The sequence below is a fragment of the Loxodonta africana genome, chromosome 12 (genome assembly GCF_030014295.1).
Source record: "Loxodonta africana isolate mLoxAfr1 chromosome 12, mLoxAfr1.hap2, whole genome shotgun sequence".
Classification (NCBI taxonomy): Eukaryota; Metazoa; Chordata; class Mammalia; order Proboscidea; family Elephantidae; genus Loxodonta; species Loxodonta africana.
Window position 1 is genome coordinate 87,819,524 of NC_087353.1, and position 15,817 is coordinate 87,835,340.

General features: G+C 53.8%; 3 protein-coding genes and 1 pseudogene across 3 annotated transcripts; 2 read left to right on the forward strand and 2 right to left on the reverse strand.

Moving 5' to 3' along the window:
* The first annotated feature begins 208 nt into the window (after nucleotides 1-208).
* Nucleotides 209-3,805, forward strand: LAMTOR4 (late endosomal/lysosomal adaptor, MAPK and MTOR activator 4). Its single transcript, XM_010601805.3, has 4 exons — nucleotides 209-332; nucleotides 814-894; nucleotides 2,640-2,757; nucleotides 3,095-3,805. The coding sequence occupies exons 1-4, from the start codon at nucleotides 330-332 to the stop codon at nucleotides 3,190-3,192; spliced, it is 300 nt and encodes a 99-aa protein (XP_010600107.1). The 5' UTR covers nucleotides 209-329; the 3' UTR covers nucleotides 3,193-3,805.
* A 95-nt stretch (nucleotides 3,806-3,900) lies between these two features.
* Nucleotides 3,901-8,115, reverse strand: TRAPPC14 (trafficking protein particle complex subunit 14). The gene is made up of 11 exons (XM_003422499.4): nucleotides 7,529-8,115; nucleotides 7,195-7,290; nucleotides 6,964-7,093; nucleotides 6,705-6,791; nucleotides 6,441-6,561; nucleotides 6,182-6,329; nucleotides 5,965-6,047; nucleotides 5,707-5,870; nucleotides 5,001-5,155; nucleotides 4,572-4,765; nucleotides 3,901-4,456 (listed from the first exon to the last, which is right to left on the reverse strand). Exons 1-11 carry the CDS (start codon nucleotides 7,937-7,939, stop codon nucleotides 4,303-4,305), a joined length of 1,743 nt encoding a protein of 580 aa, XP_003422547.3. The 5' UTR covers nucleotides 7,940-8,115; the 3' UTR covers nucleotides 3,901-4,302.
* A 60-nt stretch (nucleotides 8,116-8,175) lies between these two features.
* LOC135233002 (glyceraldehyde-3-phosphate dehydrogenase-like) lies at nucleotides 8,176-9,537 on the forward strand (annotated as a pseudogene).
* A 57-nt stretch (nucleotides 9,538-9,594) lies between these two features.
* GAL3ST4 (galactose-3-O-sulfotransferase 4) lies at nucleotides 9,595-15,774 on the reverse strand. Its single transcript, XM_064295866.1, has 4 exons — nucleotides 15,166-15,774; nucleotides 13,723-14,023; nucleotides 13,226-13,535; nucleotides 9,595-11,180 (listed from the first exon to the last, which is right to left on the reverse strand). Exons 2-4 carry the CDS (start codon nucleotides 13,842-13,844, stop codon nucleotides 10,155-10,157), a joined length of 1,458 nt encoding a protein of 485 aa, XP_064151936.1. The 5' UTR covers nucleotides 13,845-14,023; nucleotides 15,166-15,774; the 3' UTR covers nucleotides 9,595-10,154.
* Nucleotides 15,775-15,817: the final 43 nt, after the last annotated feature.

Genomic DNA, 15,817 nt, shown 5'->3' on the forward strand with positions numbered 1-15,817 from the left:
CGTGAGCCCTCCTTCGCGCAACCTCAGCCCTACCCGCTCCAGGGCCTTCCCCGCTCCCCTAACCCCCACACACACTTCCCCCTCCTCCTGGCGTTCAAGCTCTGAGGGGCGGGATACGGGTGTTAAAGAGGGTACGTGACCAATCCGCGCGCGTCTTCGCAAAACGGCGCTTCTCACTGGTAGATTCGGTCTGATGATGTAGCCCATGCTCCAGTCATGCTGGGGGCGGGGCCGAAGTGCGGCGGCGCCGCGCAGGAAGCACGTGATCTGGGACTCGGTTAGGAAGCTGCCTCTCTGGTACGGAGTGCCCCCAGCACCTAAAGCTTGCGATGGTGAGTGAGGACGCATGCGCGGGAGTACGCGCTGGGGGTTCCGCGTTCCAGTCCCCCAACCTTCTTGGTTGCCCCTTCCTGGGCCTGCACCCCACCTTCACCGCAAGCCACCCCGGGACTGGAAGAATGGAGACGGGAGGGACTAGCGACAGAGAGTGCTGGAGGGGCGGGGCACGAGGGGAGTTGGAGGGTCTGTTGTGAGGGACCAGTGGGGCTGTGAAGACATACTGGGGTATCACATCAAAGGTAGGATGTGAGAGGCCGAGGGAGCCCACGGGCAGAGGGAGATAGAGAGGACAGACGGAGGCACAGAAGGCAAGGGAAAGCTCAGTGTTTGAGGCCAGGTAGAGGGAAGGGTCCTGGCTGGGGAAGAGAAGGCCTGGGGGACTGTCATCAAGAGAGGGCCTTGGGTTTGCAGGTCACGGGTGTCGAGGGCCACCTTCCTGGCGTGCTTCTCACTGATTGCTCCTTTAACCACTAGACTTCTGCACTGACCCAGGGGCTGGAGCGAATCCCAGACCAGCTTGGCTACTTGGTGCTGAGTGAAGGCGCAGTGTTGGCGGTGCGTTCTGGGGAAGGGAGGGGATCCCCTAAGAACACATCGTCCATCATCTCTTACAGTATTGCCCATTTTACCCGAATTTGTCTCTATTCTTTGTTATCACCTAGTAGCACGCCTAGTGTATAGTAAGTTTCAGTAATCCGTCTCCAACTTTCCTGAGATAAAAGAGGCTTACTAACTCTATTAAGGGTCACAAGTTTGTTGGTAACTGATATTACCTGAGTTATTCTCAAGTATGTATTTGGTATTTATTGACTAGGCTTTGTATTTTGTTCCATAGTACAATATAGTGTTAGCTTTCTAGAAGTTTTCAATTTAGCTAAAGAAACAATCCTTAAAAGGTTAAAAGTTGAAAGCAGGGTGAGTGGTAAAGACTACTGATGAAATCAACCCTTCATGTTATATTATGTAATAACTTGTTTTATGGTAAGGAAACTGTCTTGGAGGTAGAAATCCAGGATGGGTAGTTGTGAAGAGGAAGAGAGTTCTTTGGGGCTGGGAAGTGGACATATTTGCAGGTGTGTGACACCAACCTGTCTGATTTGGTGGGTGTCACATGGAGAAGATTTGGAAAGGTTTGGGGGAAGAAAAGGATATTGTAAAGAAAGGACCAGATTGTGGAGGACTTTCAAAGCCAGATTTGTACATTTGGACTTAATCTTGAAGGTAGTAAGGAGCTATTGAAGGCTTTTGAACGGGAACATTACCTGATGAAATGCTTTAGCGAGATTGTTCTGTTAGCAGTGTGAAGATGGAGTAGGGGGTGATGAATTTTCAAGACTGGGCAGTAAACTAGGTATGAGACTGGGCTGGTGGCAATGAGGAGCGAGAAAATAAATTTAGAGGAGGAATGACTAGATATAGGTAATGGAGGAGATACTTCTCCACCTAGTAAGGCTTTGAACTCATAAACCTGGAAGAATGATGGTGCCTCAACAAACAGGAAATCAAGAAAGGAAGTTGATTGGGGAGGGTGGGAAGTACAGGGAATTCCATGTTTTGACTTTAAACATTGAGTTTGGTGTGGAATAACAGCAGTTAATGTAAATGGTAGGAGCTGTTCTAAGCATCTTGCCAATATTATTTAATCTTCGTAATAAGTTTATAAGGTACTGTATTGTTCCCAGTTTGCAGATGAGAGAACTGGAGTATAGAATGTCCAAGGGAGCGAAGTGCAGTAAACTTAACTTAGTGGGAGGCCCATATCAAGGAGGTGGGAGAGGAAGTTGAGATAGTCACCAGAAAAAGAGGAAGCCCAGGCCACTGTCACAGCACTGACCCAAGGTCTGGGTAGTAGGGAGAGATGTCAGGACAAAGGGGATGGTTGTGCTCCAGATTCTGCAAACAGGGCAGTAAATGGGAAGACGGAAAAGACGGATCTTCTAACAATTCAGTGGTCATTTTCAGGGCTGAGTATTGGTTTTCGAGAATGTAGTTTTATCAAATAGGTGGGGACAGGGAACAAAGTCAATTTCCAAGGGGTTAGGAAAGAATGGTCAGTAAAGAAATGGATGAAGAATCATCAGGGGAAGCCCAGTATTATAAGAATGAGAAATAGGATGACACAAAGAGGAAGCTATAACACCAAGGAAGGTTTTAGTTGTTTTTCCAGAACTGGGGTAACCTAGGAATCTTGCAAAGTGAAGAGGGAGAGGTTACACACACTAGAGACAAAGTGACTGCCTGGAATTCCTTCCCAATTCTCTTCCCTCATTTCTGCCCTCCTCCCTCCCACCTGCGTGCAGTCGTCTGGGGATCTAGAGAATGACGAGCAGGCAGCCAGCGCCATTTCTGAGCTGGTCAGCACCGCTTGTGGTTTCCGGCTGCACCCGGGCATGAACATACCCTTCAAACGCCTGTCAGGTGAGCCCCCATCTCTGCCCTGGTGGTGTGGGGGGAAGGGGGCTTCTCCCAAAGGCTGCTGCTTCTCAGGGAAAAAAGACTATCTCCTACCAACTCTTCTGTCATCGCCTCCTGGGGTCGCTGGTTCTGGCCACTTTCTTCGCTTTGAGGTCCCCTCCCCTGGACCAGAGTTGATATGAGCAAGAAGGGGACTTATTGGAGGCCTCTCATCTTCTGAGCCTTGAACTATAGAATTTCTTTGGCTTTTGGTATCAGCCAACTTCTGTGATCCCATGGAGGCCATCGCACCACACTAACCCTGTGCTCCCTTCCCTCTCCTGGGGCGTCTCTCCTCCAGTGGTCTTTGGAGAACACACGCTGCTGGTGACCGTGTCAGGACAGAGGGTGTTTGTGGTGAAGAGGCAGAACCGAGGCCGGGAGCCCATTGACATCTGACCCTGCCAGAGGGGAGGGTCGGAGAATGTGGATTGGGTCCATGAGCCGCTTGCGATGAGGAAGGCACAGTGTCCTCCACCACTTTCTCGGCTTGCAGTTAGAACCAAGACCTTCTGCTCACCAACTTCCTTACCCTATCTGGAAGGGCAAAGGCTTGGGGACTTTGTACAATGTTAAGGAAGGTGAGAGTGAAGGCACTGCTCACTTCCCTCGCTCCTTCCCTTCCTCCCTCCTAATAATCATAAATCTGATGTTCCCAGGCCTACGGGTGTGTGTGTGTGTGTGTGTCAGGAGTGGGGGTGGTTCATGCTTCATCTCTTTCATCTAGGGAGAAAGTCATGTACCCAGAGGGGTAGGACAGGGCCGCCTCTGAATACTATATAATGGGAATTGGAGAAGAAGGGAGCTGGGGGGAGCTACTTGGACTGTATGCTGAAGGGAATTGGTCTCTACCTCTGGCCACTCTGTGTCCTCTGCTCCCTCCACCAACACACAAACAGCAGTCGTTCTTCTCCCTCCTGGGCAGGCATTTAATAGTCGTATTTCAGTTGGAAGCAGTAGACGGAGAATAATTTACAGGACAGACTTAAAAAAAAAAAAAACCAACCAACCACACACACACACACACAACTTAAAGTGCTTCAGGCTGCAAACGTAAACATGAGGGACGGGAAGAGGTCACCTAGTTATCTCCCCGACCCCGAGACAGGAGGGTCATTGTTGGGGGCCCCTTTACCATCACCACCCTCTAAGTTCAGCCCTGCAGCTGGGTGGGAGGGAACCTTAGAGGTGGGAAAGACAACTTCAGAGGAATGAGGAAAACACTTTGTAAACGGTGAAAGGGCACAGGGCAAGGGAGCTCCTGGAGCCTTCGCCCTGGCCTAGGGGTGGGGCCAGCCCCCCCAGTGGAACTCGGGGAAATACTGTTGACTTGTGCTGCAACCATACCCGCCCTTTTCACAGCTTCTTCCCTGGTCCCTCATCAGCAGACACAGACAGGTGGCTCCCACGGTGGGAGGCAGCCCAGGGGAGGCAGCAGCCTGGGAGGGAGGACCCCCTCTGGGGCTTCCGATTTCTGGGAGTGTAAGAGGGAGGTGAGCCGGCTTGGTGCTACTTGACTGGCTCCACCACCAGCACCTTGCACTCGCGCTTGGCAATCTTGTCCAGAGAGAGCACAGCCTTGTCCGGGGGCAGGTAGAGGGGACGGCCGACAGGGGAGGCTACAGGGGGCGTGATGGCCCTGCGCTCCATCACACTGCCCGACCTGGGAGAGGGCAGAGGGTGTGGGCTCCAGTCAGACACCAGGCACCCCTCCCAGCTCCCTGTCTGGTGCCAACCTCTACCAAGTCTCAATGCCACCCCACCTCCCAGTTCCATACCTCATGAGGTGGCTGCGGGAGGGCTGTTGGTGGGAGAAGGACTGAGAGCGGCCCAGGCTCGCCTGGTGCCTCTCCACTAAGTCCCGGACGGCAGGGCTGCTGGGGCTACTCTTGCGGGAGAGGGGCCGGGCCTCGGGTGGAGGGTGAGACACACTGGCAGTAAACTGCAACTTCAGTTTCATGTGCTGGCTTAGCTGGGGGTGGCAGACACAGATCAGCATGTCAGCTCAGCTTCTAGGGCCCAGACCCCCTTTCAGGATTACCCTACCCACTCGACAGGCCTACATCAGACCTAAAGTGCACCTCCCTCTGCTCAGCTTTTCCGTGCAACCCATTATATCTCAACCACAGAATCTCATTGGTTGTCTGATTCCTTACACCCCAACATTGTGCATCATCTACCACATAGCCCCACCCTCCCCAGCCTACCTCGAAGAGCCCGGTCCTGAGAGCTTGGAAGGCCACACTGAAGGTGAGTGCACTGCCCTTCCGGGAAAAGCCAAGGTTGTTGAGGGGCGTGTGGCAGACAATGGAGTCCAGGGCTGCCTGCATAGCGCGGCGTTCCTCCTCACACAGCTGCTTTCCTGGGGTGAAGAAGGGATAGAACTGGGGGCCGCTAAACATATCTGTACAGTGTTCCTCAGTTCCTATTGTCTCATTTGATCCTCCAAATCACCCTGGAGTAAACTGAGTAAATGGTAATCTTTTACCACATTTTATAGATAACAGCAGTTCTGTGTGCTGAGGTCTGTTACCACTTATATCAACTCAGTTAATCCATACAACCACCCCAGGAAGTATTATTTTCCCCATTTTAGAGATGAAGAATCCGAGGCCCAGAGAGGTTAAGTAATTTACCCACAGTCACACAGGTAGTAAAAGGAAGAAATAGAAATCAAACATGCCAGGGAGCCCAACTCCAGTGTCTGTTCCCATAAAGTCACTCAGCACCACTGCCTCTCAACTCCACATGTACTGTGGAGATTACTCAGGGAGAGCTGAAGTGGCAGGCCTCAGGTCACCCACTTGTGGGGCTGGCACCAGGTGATGAGCTGTTTTCGCTGTCCTACTTCCATGACTTCTTCCTTTCCTTCCCTGCCCTTGGGACAAGGTCCCAGCCTAACAGCTGACCCACCAGCCTGTGCGTGCTCTGGGGTCCACACAAGCCTCACAGCCAAGAAGTCTTGGAGATTGTTGAGCAGTGTGTAGGTGACAGTGAAACGCTCGTAGGTCTGAACAGGAGACTCGCAAGAAGCAGTCATCACAAAGCATGGGCGGTCCAGGCGGATGCTGGGCAGACTAGAAGCAGTGAGAGGGAGAGGGAAGGGTAGGATGTGTGTCAAGTAACAAAGGTGAACAGGACGGTATCTAGCAGGGGATACCAAATACTCACCGGTAGTGGGTGTAGATGCTCTGGGTGAAGGGCAGCTTTGGAGTGGACCACTGAACCACAGCAATCAAGGGAACTTCAAGGCCCTGTAGTAGGGACACAGAGAATCATCACATGTATTAGGGTCCCCCTCCCATCTTGAGTCCTCAACCCCCTCATCTTTCTCCCCCACTGCTTTTTCTTATCCTTTTTCCTTGAACACACCAGCCCCTGTCCTCACCTCCTTGGCTCCTGGAGGGGGCTGCTCACCCCCTCTCAGCTGAAACAGGAAGTTGTGTTCCTCCAGGGCACTAAGTGGGCAGGGGAAGCAGCCAGAGGTACCAGGGAGCCGGCAGAAGGAGCCCATGGAGACCTCCCCAGACTGGTGACTAATAGTTCAGAAGAGAGGGGGACAGAGCATGACCTCTCCATGCCAGAGCTCTCAGTCCCCTATTCCTGGTCCCACGACTTCACAGCCCAGCCTGTCCCCAGGACCTCACCAGACATTGTCCACCAGCAGCACAGAGCCATCGGGCATGACAGGTAGATAACTAGCATTGAAGTTGGGGAGAATTCGGATATCCCAGATGGAGATTTCCTCCTGGGAGGAGCTGTTCAGCACTGTGGGAGGTAACCAGCTCAGCTCAGAGTATCTGGACTCCTCAGTCCCCACTTTAGCCCCCAAAACGGGCCTGCCCAAAGTAACTGCCACCCAATCTAGGCCCTTGTTGCTCCGCAAGAATCAAGCCAGCCAATCTGCTCACCCTTGAGCACAGTCAGGTGTTTTCCAGCCACAGTGAACTGACGGCATTTCAGAACCGGAGGGGGCAGCAGAGTCAGCAGGGTGCTCACTGCGGGAGAAGGTGAAAGGAAGAAACGATGGTCTGGGCACACACCTCAACTCCAACCCACGGTTCTAATCTTCCTCTTCTCCACAGATCAGATACTTTCCTGTAGCATCCCTCCATTCTGTCCCCCAAATTCCAGACTCTAGCCTTTATGCCTCTGCATTCTTCTCCCCACCTTGGGCCTTGAAAGCGCTCTGCTCGCCCCGGAAGGTCTCCCCAGGAGATCGGGTCTGCAGCAAGCGCAGGTAGCCTTGATCTCTGACCTCTGGTGCTTCAACCTCCCGCTTCCACACGGTCACTACAATCTGGGCACAGGGGACACAGGACCACAGTCAAGAGGAGAGAAAGACAGCAGGGACTTAGAAAAGTGTCTCAATTAACAGCTCCGCCCCTTTGCCAATCTTACCTTAGCCTTAGGTGTCCCTGGGGGCAGTCTATCCAGTGAAACAGTGAGTGGGAAGATGACCTCATCTGTGGACACAATTGGTTCCTCCACAGGCAGCTGGGGTGGTGACAGGGGTTAACAGGTCAAGAAAAGTTCAAAGAGGCAGCCTACCTCAGTTCCCTTTAAGCTCTGCAGTACATGATTCTTTTTGTCCTCCGTCTCCTCATTCATCATATGTCTCCTGCCTTGGGCTCCCAGCTCCAAGCCTAAGCCCCCAGTGTCCATTCTCCCCTCAAGTCTCTGGAGTCCAGCACCCCGCCCCCCACCCTGTGCCGTGTCACCCCAAGTTCCTCACCGTGGTCGCTCCCCCTGAGGTAGCAGGGCCTGGGCCGTGGGTGAGAAGGGGACTGCAGCCTCGGAACAAACCCCCACCCCCAGGGTCCCCTCCTCCTGGGGGTTCGTGATCCTGGTCGCCAGTGCCACCGCCCCCGGAGGCCCCGCCTCCGGCACTGACCGAGGCCAGGGCAGCAAGGGTGGTTGCCAGCTCTGTCCAGGCACCCCGGGACCCCAAGCCTGGGCCGCCCCCGGCACCGGACCCCGCGCTGCCCCGGCAGCGCAGCACCAGCAGGAAGCGGACAGTCTCCCCCAGGTACAGATGGTTCCGCCGGGGCAGCGCTCGGTACCGGCCCGGGTCCCCCGCTAGCTCCGCGCGCGGCGGCAGCGGCACAGCCGGAAAGTACATCGAGTAGTCGCACTGGGACTCCATGGGACGGCGGGGCCGGGAGCCGGGCGGGGGGCGAGGTGGGCAGGAACCGGAGACCAGCCCCGGCGGGCCCGCGGAGGACGAGGGGGAGCCCGCTGGGGCTGATCCGAGGAGTCCGACACCCGAAGGGTGCTGCGCCCGGCCGGGGCGGCCCAAGAGACCAGCCCAGTGGGGAACCGGGGCAACGAACCCGGAACCGAGAGCCGGCGGGGCCGTAACCCCGGTGCGGGACAAACGGCTGGCGAGAGACCGGAAGCGGAAAGGAAGGGGTGTGGCCTCTGAGGCCCCGGAATCTCTGGGTGACTGGACTATGGAGGAGCTGGGCGGGGTTCGGCTGCGACCGGGGAGCTTCGAGAACTTAGGAAACCTCCGTCTGCGCTTTTCTGTTGGTTCGGCTGACAGCCGCACCCCTGAGACACGATGGTGAAGGCCGGGAGGAAACGGATTTGGCTGTATTGGGCGCCTGGTCACCAGGACTGCTTTTAACTCCGGCAAAGTGGAGGTTGTTGTCATCAACGACCCCTTCATTGACCTCAACGACATGGTCTACATGGTCCTGTGTGATTCCACCCATGGCAAGTTCAGTGGCACCCTCAAGGCTGAGAACGGGAAGCTTGTCATCAACGGGAAGCTCACCTGTATCTTCCAGCAGCAAGATCCCACCAACATGAAGTGGGGCGATGCTGGTGCTGAAAGTATTGTAGAGTCCACCGGTGTCTTCACAACTTTGGAGAAGGCTGGGGCTCGCTTGAAGGGGGCGCCAAAAGGGTAATCATCTCTGCCCCTTCTGTTGATGCCCCCGTGTTTGTGATGGGTGTGAACCACGAGAAGTATGACAGCTCCCTCAAGATTGTCAGCAATGTTTCCTGTACCACCAACTGCTTCCCCCCCCCAAGCCAAGGTCGTCCATAACAACTTTGGCATCGTAGAGGGACTCACGACCACAGTCCACAGTATCATTGCCGCCTAGAAGACTATGGATGGCCCCTCTGGGAAACGGTGGCACGATGGATGAGGGGCTGCCCAGAACATCATCCGTGCAGCTACTGGTGCTGCCAAGACTGTGGCAAGGTCATCCTAGAGCTGAATGGGAAGCTCACTGGCATGGCCTTCCGTGTTCCCATTCCCAGTGGTCGTGGATCTGACCTGCCATCCAGAGAAAGCTGCCAAATATGATGACATCAAGAAGGTGCTGAAGGAGGCATCGGAGGGTCCCCTAAAGGGCATCCTGGGCTACACTGAAGACCAAGTTGTCTCCTGACTTTAACAGTGACACCTACTCTTCCACCTTTGATGCTGGAGCTGGCATTGCCCTCAGTGACCACTTTGTCCAGTTCATTTCCTGGTATGATAATGAATTTGGCTATAGCAACAAGATAGTGGACCTTACTATCTACATAGCCTCCAAGGAATAAGAGTCCTTAGAACAACCAGCCCCAGCAATAGCACTAAAGGAAGAGAGAGGCCTTCAGCTGCTGGGGAGTCCTTGTCTCAACTCGATCCACCAACACACTGAGAATCTCCCATCCTCGACAGTTTCCATTCCAGACCCCCTGAAGGGGGGGGGGCTTAGAGAGCCCAACCTTGTCTTGTACCATCAGTAGAGTACACTGTACCCAGCCAAAAAAAAAAAAAAAAAAATTTAGGAGAGATGACAGAAAGGTGGTTCCATATTGAAAAGAAACCCCTCAGCCCCACTTCTCCCAGGAAGATTCCCCAGCCCTCCCTTTCCATTCTACATAAATCAAGTAGAAGTTTCAAATTATTTATTCATTCGACAAACATTTCATAGTGAAATGACCATAGCCCAATAACAAATATTTCAGAGAGAAACGGATGTTATTCCAATCCACCATGCCCCACACTTTCTCTGGCTCATTCCATCTGTCGCCACTCTAGGGGGCTTTTAAAAGTGCTACACAGACCTGCCATGGGGCTGGAAAGGGGAAGGGGTAAAATGGTTGGGGAAGAGGAGGAGCTGCTGGGAACTGAAGGACTGGGATGACCAAAGCAAAAGCCAGAAGGTAGGGCCTGCATCAAGACAGAGTTCCTTTTGTCCTCTAGGGGGCAGACATCCCTTCTGAGGGAAGCAGAAATGGCATCTGACTGCCCGGAATTTATCAAGTGCACCCTACTCCTAGCTTAGCTGCTCTTCTCTTAGTTTAGTTGTTTTTCTTCTAGTTTAGCTGCTCTTTAGTCTGCTTCTGCAGTCAGGTGCCTATGGGGAGAGTAGCCTGGAAGCCTTGAGTGGCAGCGAGACTGGTGGGGGGAACTGTTTGGCATCCAGCTTGTCCTTGTATTGTAGCTCAGGGGTAACCAGGCGTTCACACTCCTCCTGGTCTTGGGGACTCAGACCACTCCGAAGTATATAGCCCAAAACCTTAGCTGACCCAAACTGGAAGGGGCGAAACCTCTTGTCAGTGATGTACTTGGGGTCAAGAGCCTCACCTCCCACCAGACAAAGTTTAGCCAGGGCCTCTCGCCGAGCCCGGAGCTCAGCCACAGCACTCTCCAGCCGGCGCTGGCCATATTGTTCTATCCGTGTCCACAGACTTCGGTTGAAATGAACATAGAGAGCCCAGTCCAGATTGTTCCAGGCGCGGGCTCGTGCAGCCAGCTGCTGCTGCTCATCAGTCAATCTACCTTCCCTGGTAGCACTGAGGCCCTGCTCACCTCCAGCCTGGGCATTGTGCATAAAGCCCACCACATCGTCTAGGCCCCAGCACAGGGCATCTGCCAGAAGGACTAACGACTCATCAAAGTATTCAGCCACCATAACCAGGTCAAAGACAGAGTCCAGCCAGGCCAGACCCCACTGGATGAAGGACGAAGATCCCAAAACTAAAGAGGTAGGGCTGGACGTCTGGTGGCGACCACTGGCAACAGTGGGAGCAGGATGGAAGAGTCCATTGGGATCCAGGGTTTGGGCTTGAGGGTCAGCACCAGAAGGCAGGACATGTGGAGGGTTGGGGTCTTTGAGGGGATAAGGATTCCCTCTCTTGCTCCTCATATCTGGGGGGAAGGGGAGGCCAAAGTCAAACCACAGCAAGTTGCGGGCATAGTGGTCCCCACGAGCCCCAGGCCGGTAGAAGGCTCGAGGATTGGCCAAAAAGGCAGCCAAAGAGGGGGCCTTGCGGAAGGCCGATGAGGTGGATTTATAGTAGGAGAAGGCAGAGTGGGCCAGAGCTGCTGGGTCTCGGACAATGGAAAAGAAGAAGCTGTCAGAAGGCATGACTTGAAGTACCTGCAGAGGAGAGAAAGCAGACAAAGGGAGAAAGAACTGGGTCAGGAGGAAACTAAGCACAAGCCAAGTGCCCACTGATCCCCAGCCTTCTCAAACCTCCTTCTGACAGTTCTGCTGGGACCCCCGCCCCCCCCACCCCCCCACCCCCCGAAGCTGTCTCTTACTAGCTGCATGATCTTGGACAAGTTACTTAACATCTCTGAGGCACCATTTGCTTATCTCCAAAATGAGGATAAACATACTTTCCTTCCCAGGTGGTTGTGAAGGTTACACGAGATAAACGATGTGAAGGAGCTTGGAGTATAATTTTCTCTAAGAGAACATTAATTTCCTTGGGCCTTATGTCTGCCTTGGACAGTAAAAGCTCTAGGAACCGAACGCTGTATTCACTTCTCCAACAAATACCTATTAAGTGCCTGCTTTGAAACTCTTGATTATGTCTCCAATAAAGGAACTGGCCTCAGGCCTCTTCATGGGATCACCGGCAGCAACAGGAGAGGACAAGGGGGTAACAATAATGCTGTCTCGGGTACAGGCCTCAGGTGGGCGGGCCAGGCGCAGCATGGCTGAAGGACAGGGCACTACTGAGGATGCTGGGGCATCTTGGAGAGCAAAAGACACCACTTCTCATGGTCTGAGTCTACCCAAAGGCACCTCAGAAGAAAGAGCTAGCGATCTACTTCCAAAAAAATCAGCCATTGAAAACCCTATGGAGCAGCACATTTCTACTCTGACACATATGGGGTTGCCATGAGTTGGAGTCCACTCCACAGCAACTGGACAACTGGGACAGCTGAAGAGATAATGGAACCATGAGATAAACCCTTGAATCATCATTGGAGGCAAACACTCCATGAGAGCAGCCTGACTTCCATTGGACAGTGGTGTGAACTAGAAAACCTACCTCTCCAGAAAGCCATACCTCTTTACTGAATGCTCTCCAACTCCAAATGTAGACACACCTACACACACACACACACACACCTGCCTGGTACTTTGATGATGTAATGGAAAGAGCTTTGACTTTGGAGTAGATGGACCTGGGTTCAAATTCTAGCTCTGCCACTTTCTGTTAAATGAGGCAAGTCACTTAACTTCTCTGAGACTCAACCTCCTTATCTGTATAATAAAAACTTATAATGCCTTCCTTGTTAAGTGATGGTAAGGTTAGTACCCAGCACTTAGTAAGTAATCCGTAAAGGTTAGCTCCTTCCCTGTGTCTTTCATTTGCAAGTTGATTTTCTTCTGTATGAGAGCTCTCAGTTTCCTGTGTATGTATGTATGTGGATGCATGCATTCATTTCCCCCATTAGAAATGAGGTTCCTGGGGGTCAGAGGAGCTCTGGTGGTGCAGTGGTTAAGGAGCTGGGCTGCTAACTGAAAGGTCAGTGGTTCGAATCCACCAGCTGCTCCACAGGAGAATGATGTGGCAGTCTGCTTCCGTAAAGATTTACAGCCTTGGAAACCCTATGTGACAGCTCTATTCTGTCCTGTAGGTTCGCTGTGAGTTGGAATCAACTTGATGGCAATGGATTTGGTTTGTCTTTTTTTTTTTTTTTTGGCGGGGTGGGGGGTGTAGGGCGGGGTGGTCGGAACTGGGCTTCTGCCCAACTATTTTGCCAGGCCCACCCTAGGGCTTGGCATATAGCTTAGTCTTCAAATTATAGCAGACATGGTGAGGGGAGTGGGAGGAAGACAGGCTAGAAGGCAGTGGCTGAGCAGGGGTCCTAGAGACGACAGTGGAAGGGACCAGAAAAGGCAAGGGACACTTGGAGAATTTGGGAGACCAGGGTTGGCAGGGGGAATACATTGGTCATGGAAAGGGCTGGAGTGAGCTCCGGGACTTTGGCTCCCAGAAACTACTGGGGAAGGGATGCTTGAGTAGAGAGAGCAGGAAATCCCACCTATGTAGCTCCCATGCCCAGCTCTGTGGTGAGGTGATGCCTGGGCAGCCCCTTGGCCTCTGGCCCCCTCCCCCAGTGGTCTTGACCGCAGGCCTGTGCCCATCTCTTTCCAGTCCCACCTGTCCCCCCGACACCCCTCACCTCTTTGAGGTTGAACCTCATGTGGTGGCAGAGGACATGGAAGGGGGGCTGGGCGCCTCCATCCTGGGGCTGGTAATTTTTGACCCGGGAGGCTTGGAAAAGCCTTGGGTAGCCGAACTGGTAGCGGGTGGGGAGGGCAAAGCGCAGCCCGTGCCGGTCCCCGTAGCGATGAAGCAGGTTCAGCACAGAGCTGCTCCCGGATTTATGTGTCTTCAAGAACACGAGCCGCTGCCGGGGTGTGCAAGATGGAACATTTGGACCCCGGGATGGGGCCCAGGGTTGTTGAAGTTGGAGCCCAACTCCAGGTAGCCTGTGGAGAGATGGGAGGAGAAGTGTCCTGTCTCTCACCAGCAGGTGGGTAGGCTCCTTGTGAAGAAAGGACAGCGGGCCTGACACCTCCTCTGTCTTGCCCTTCTGAGTCCCTGAGAGCCCCTAGAGACCCAGCCCCAGGTGGGACGAGGGCCATCCATCGCAAGTGAGACAAGTTGGTAACTCACCTCCTCTGGAAGGGCCCCCCCCAGAGCTGTAGGCCGAATCCGATGGTCATGAAGACTCCCAGAGCCACGCCCAGGCTCCGAGGCCCCCAGAGCCAGGGCCGCATTGTCCTGGTAGGAGACATGTGGCTCGTGATGCTAGAAAGGAGCAGGGCAAGGGCGAGGAACCAAGGCAGAGATAGCCCGGGAGAGCCACGTAGCCGCTGAAGGCGCCGTTTGGAGATGGGGGGTCATTCCCCAGGCCTGCTCACAGCCCTGGTAGAGTCTGCCCCCTGAGTTAGCAGATTTTTGCCTCTGTCAGCGTCTAGAAGGGAAATGAGGGGGAAGGAGAGGAGTCCAAGGAGAGGGATAGAACCCTGTCTTTCCTGATGCAGCTGACACTGAATTCAAGGAGGGGGGAGCAGGAAAGCTCTCTCTAGATGGCCCCACAACCTACCCTCTCTGCTGTCAGCCTCTGTTTTGTCTCAAATTCTCTCAACCTCCCACCTACAGATCCTCCCTGAGCCCCAGAGATTTAGACGGGAAGGGGTGGAAGACAGAGCCCTGATCATGAATGGAGACGCCCAGTGAAAAGTTCAGAGCACAGCAGATCACCAGGTGAGTAAGGCAGGTAGCAGTTGCGCGTTGCCAGCCCTGTGGCTTCCTCCCGAGCCCCTCGATCTGTGACAAATGGGGATGAAGAGCCCCATTTAGAGCCTGGGAGGTGAAACCACACAGAGAGAATGAGGATCAGACAGGACCCGGGTAGGAGGGAGGGAGGTTAGGCAACAGGGGGGACTTTCTAATGAGAAGGAATGCAAACTCAGGCATCCCTCCAGGCTTGAAGAGCTCCCAGTGTGTGAGATAGGCTGGGGGAGGCGCTGGATTACTTAGGAAGCTCAGATCCCTGGATGCTCCGCCCTATCCCACTACCCAGCCCCATCAGTGCAACCAGAAGAGACTGAGCGGGTGGAGCTGAAGAGAAAGAAAGAGAGGGACCGACTCTGAGATACCGACAAAGATGAAAACAAGTTTCCGAGTTCCTTCCCAGGCCCAAGTTTCCTAATTGGCGGGGAGTCTAGCCCTATCCCTTCAGATTACAACCTACAATTACAGGCCTGGCCCCTCCAAGACCGACAGCCTCCTTCCTGAGTGAGCCAGAAGTGACCCCAGACAGAGAGAACCCACACTTGCTACCCGGCGGGCGACCCGCCCCCTCTGACATCACCTCCCAATTCCTTCCCCCAACCACAGCCCTCAGGATCCATCCCCATGCCGGGTGCCCAGATTTCCCCATTTCCTTTCATTGGGCTCTATCTCCTCCCACTCCCCCACCCCAGTCCTCTGTCCCCTACAGCTTTGGTGACTGCTTGCCTGTCGCAAGCCCCTCGTTGGCTCCCCGTGAACTCTCCCCTCCCATAAATTCTAGGATCTCTCTGCCAGCCTTGGCTTCATTTGCCCACTCACCAGGCCACATGGGGTGCAGCAGGGAAATTGGGGTTGGGCCTCCTGCCCACCCCAGGCACTGCCCGGCTCCTCCTTGCTTTGCTCAACTTTCTCCACAAACTTTCTCCGTGGCCCAGGCTCCTCCCCCTCCCTCCCTTTGTCCCGCCAGTCCCTGCAGCTGCTTCTGCTTTGATCATCTCTCTCCCTCTCTCCCTCCCTCCTGCATCTTTCCCTCTCCTTCAGGGCACCCATTTGCCCTTGGAAGACACCACTTCCACCCTCCTTTTGCACTTAGGAATCGAGTATACCTTTTTATCTCAGTTTCATACAGAACAAAAGACTCCTTCAAGTAACAGAAAGACAGAAAGAGAAAGTGACTGACATAAGATGAAAGCAGACATTGTCAAGAATGTGACAGGTAGCCAGAGACAGACAAAAGAGAGCAAAGGCCCCGCCACGGAAGAACAGAGACAGCGGTGTGGTAATATTCATAAAACCTCCTGTTTAAAGAGAATTTAGCAAATGACAAGGTACTTCCTCATACAGGTCGTATTTGGTCCTCACAATTCCCCCCATTTTACAGATGAGGACACTGAGGTCTCAAGGGTGGCAACTTGCCCAAACTCAATCCCAAAGGGCAGGTTCCAAGAGAGGTGAGAAGCAGAAATACATG

Bases quoted from the DNA above. Each gene is read 5' to 3' on its own strand.
- TRAPPC14 (XM_003422499.4), bottom strand. From the start codon at position 7,939: ATGGAGTCCCAGTGCGACTACTCGATGTACTTTCCGGCTGTGCCGCTG. The intron at 6,562-6,704 runs GTGAGCAGATTG...TACCTCCCACAG, and splicing joins ACACCTGACTGTGCTCAAGG to TGCTGAACAGCTCCTCCCAG. The intron at 5,871-5,964 runs GTGAGTATTTGG...CACTGCTTCTAG, and splicing joins AGCATCTACACCCACTACCG to TCTGCCCAGCATCCGCCTGG.
- GAL3ST4 (XM_064295866.1), bottom strand. From the start codon at position 13,844: ATGTCTCCTACCAGGACAATGCGGCCCTGGCTCTGGGGGCCTCGGAGC. The intron at 13,536-13,722 runs GTGAGTTACCAA...ATCTCTCCACAG, and splicing joins GGGGGGCCCTTCCAGAGGAG to GCTACCTGGAGTTGGGCTCC. The intron at 11,181-13,225 runs GTGAGGGGTGTC...TCTCCTCTGCAG, and splicing joins TGAGGTTCAACCTCAAAGAG to GTACTTCAAGTCATGCCTTC.
- LAMTOR4 (XM_010601805.3), top strand. The intron at 895-2,639 runs GTGCGTTCTGGG...ACCTGCGTGCAG, and splicing joins GTGAAGGCGCAGTGTTGGCG to TCGTCTGGGGATCTAGAGAA. The intron at 2,758-3,094 runs GTGAGCCCCCAT...TCTCTCCTCCAG, and splicing joins ACCCTTCAAACGCCTGTCAG to TGGTCTTTGGAGAACACACG.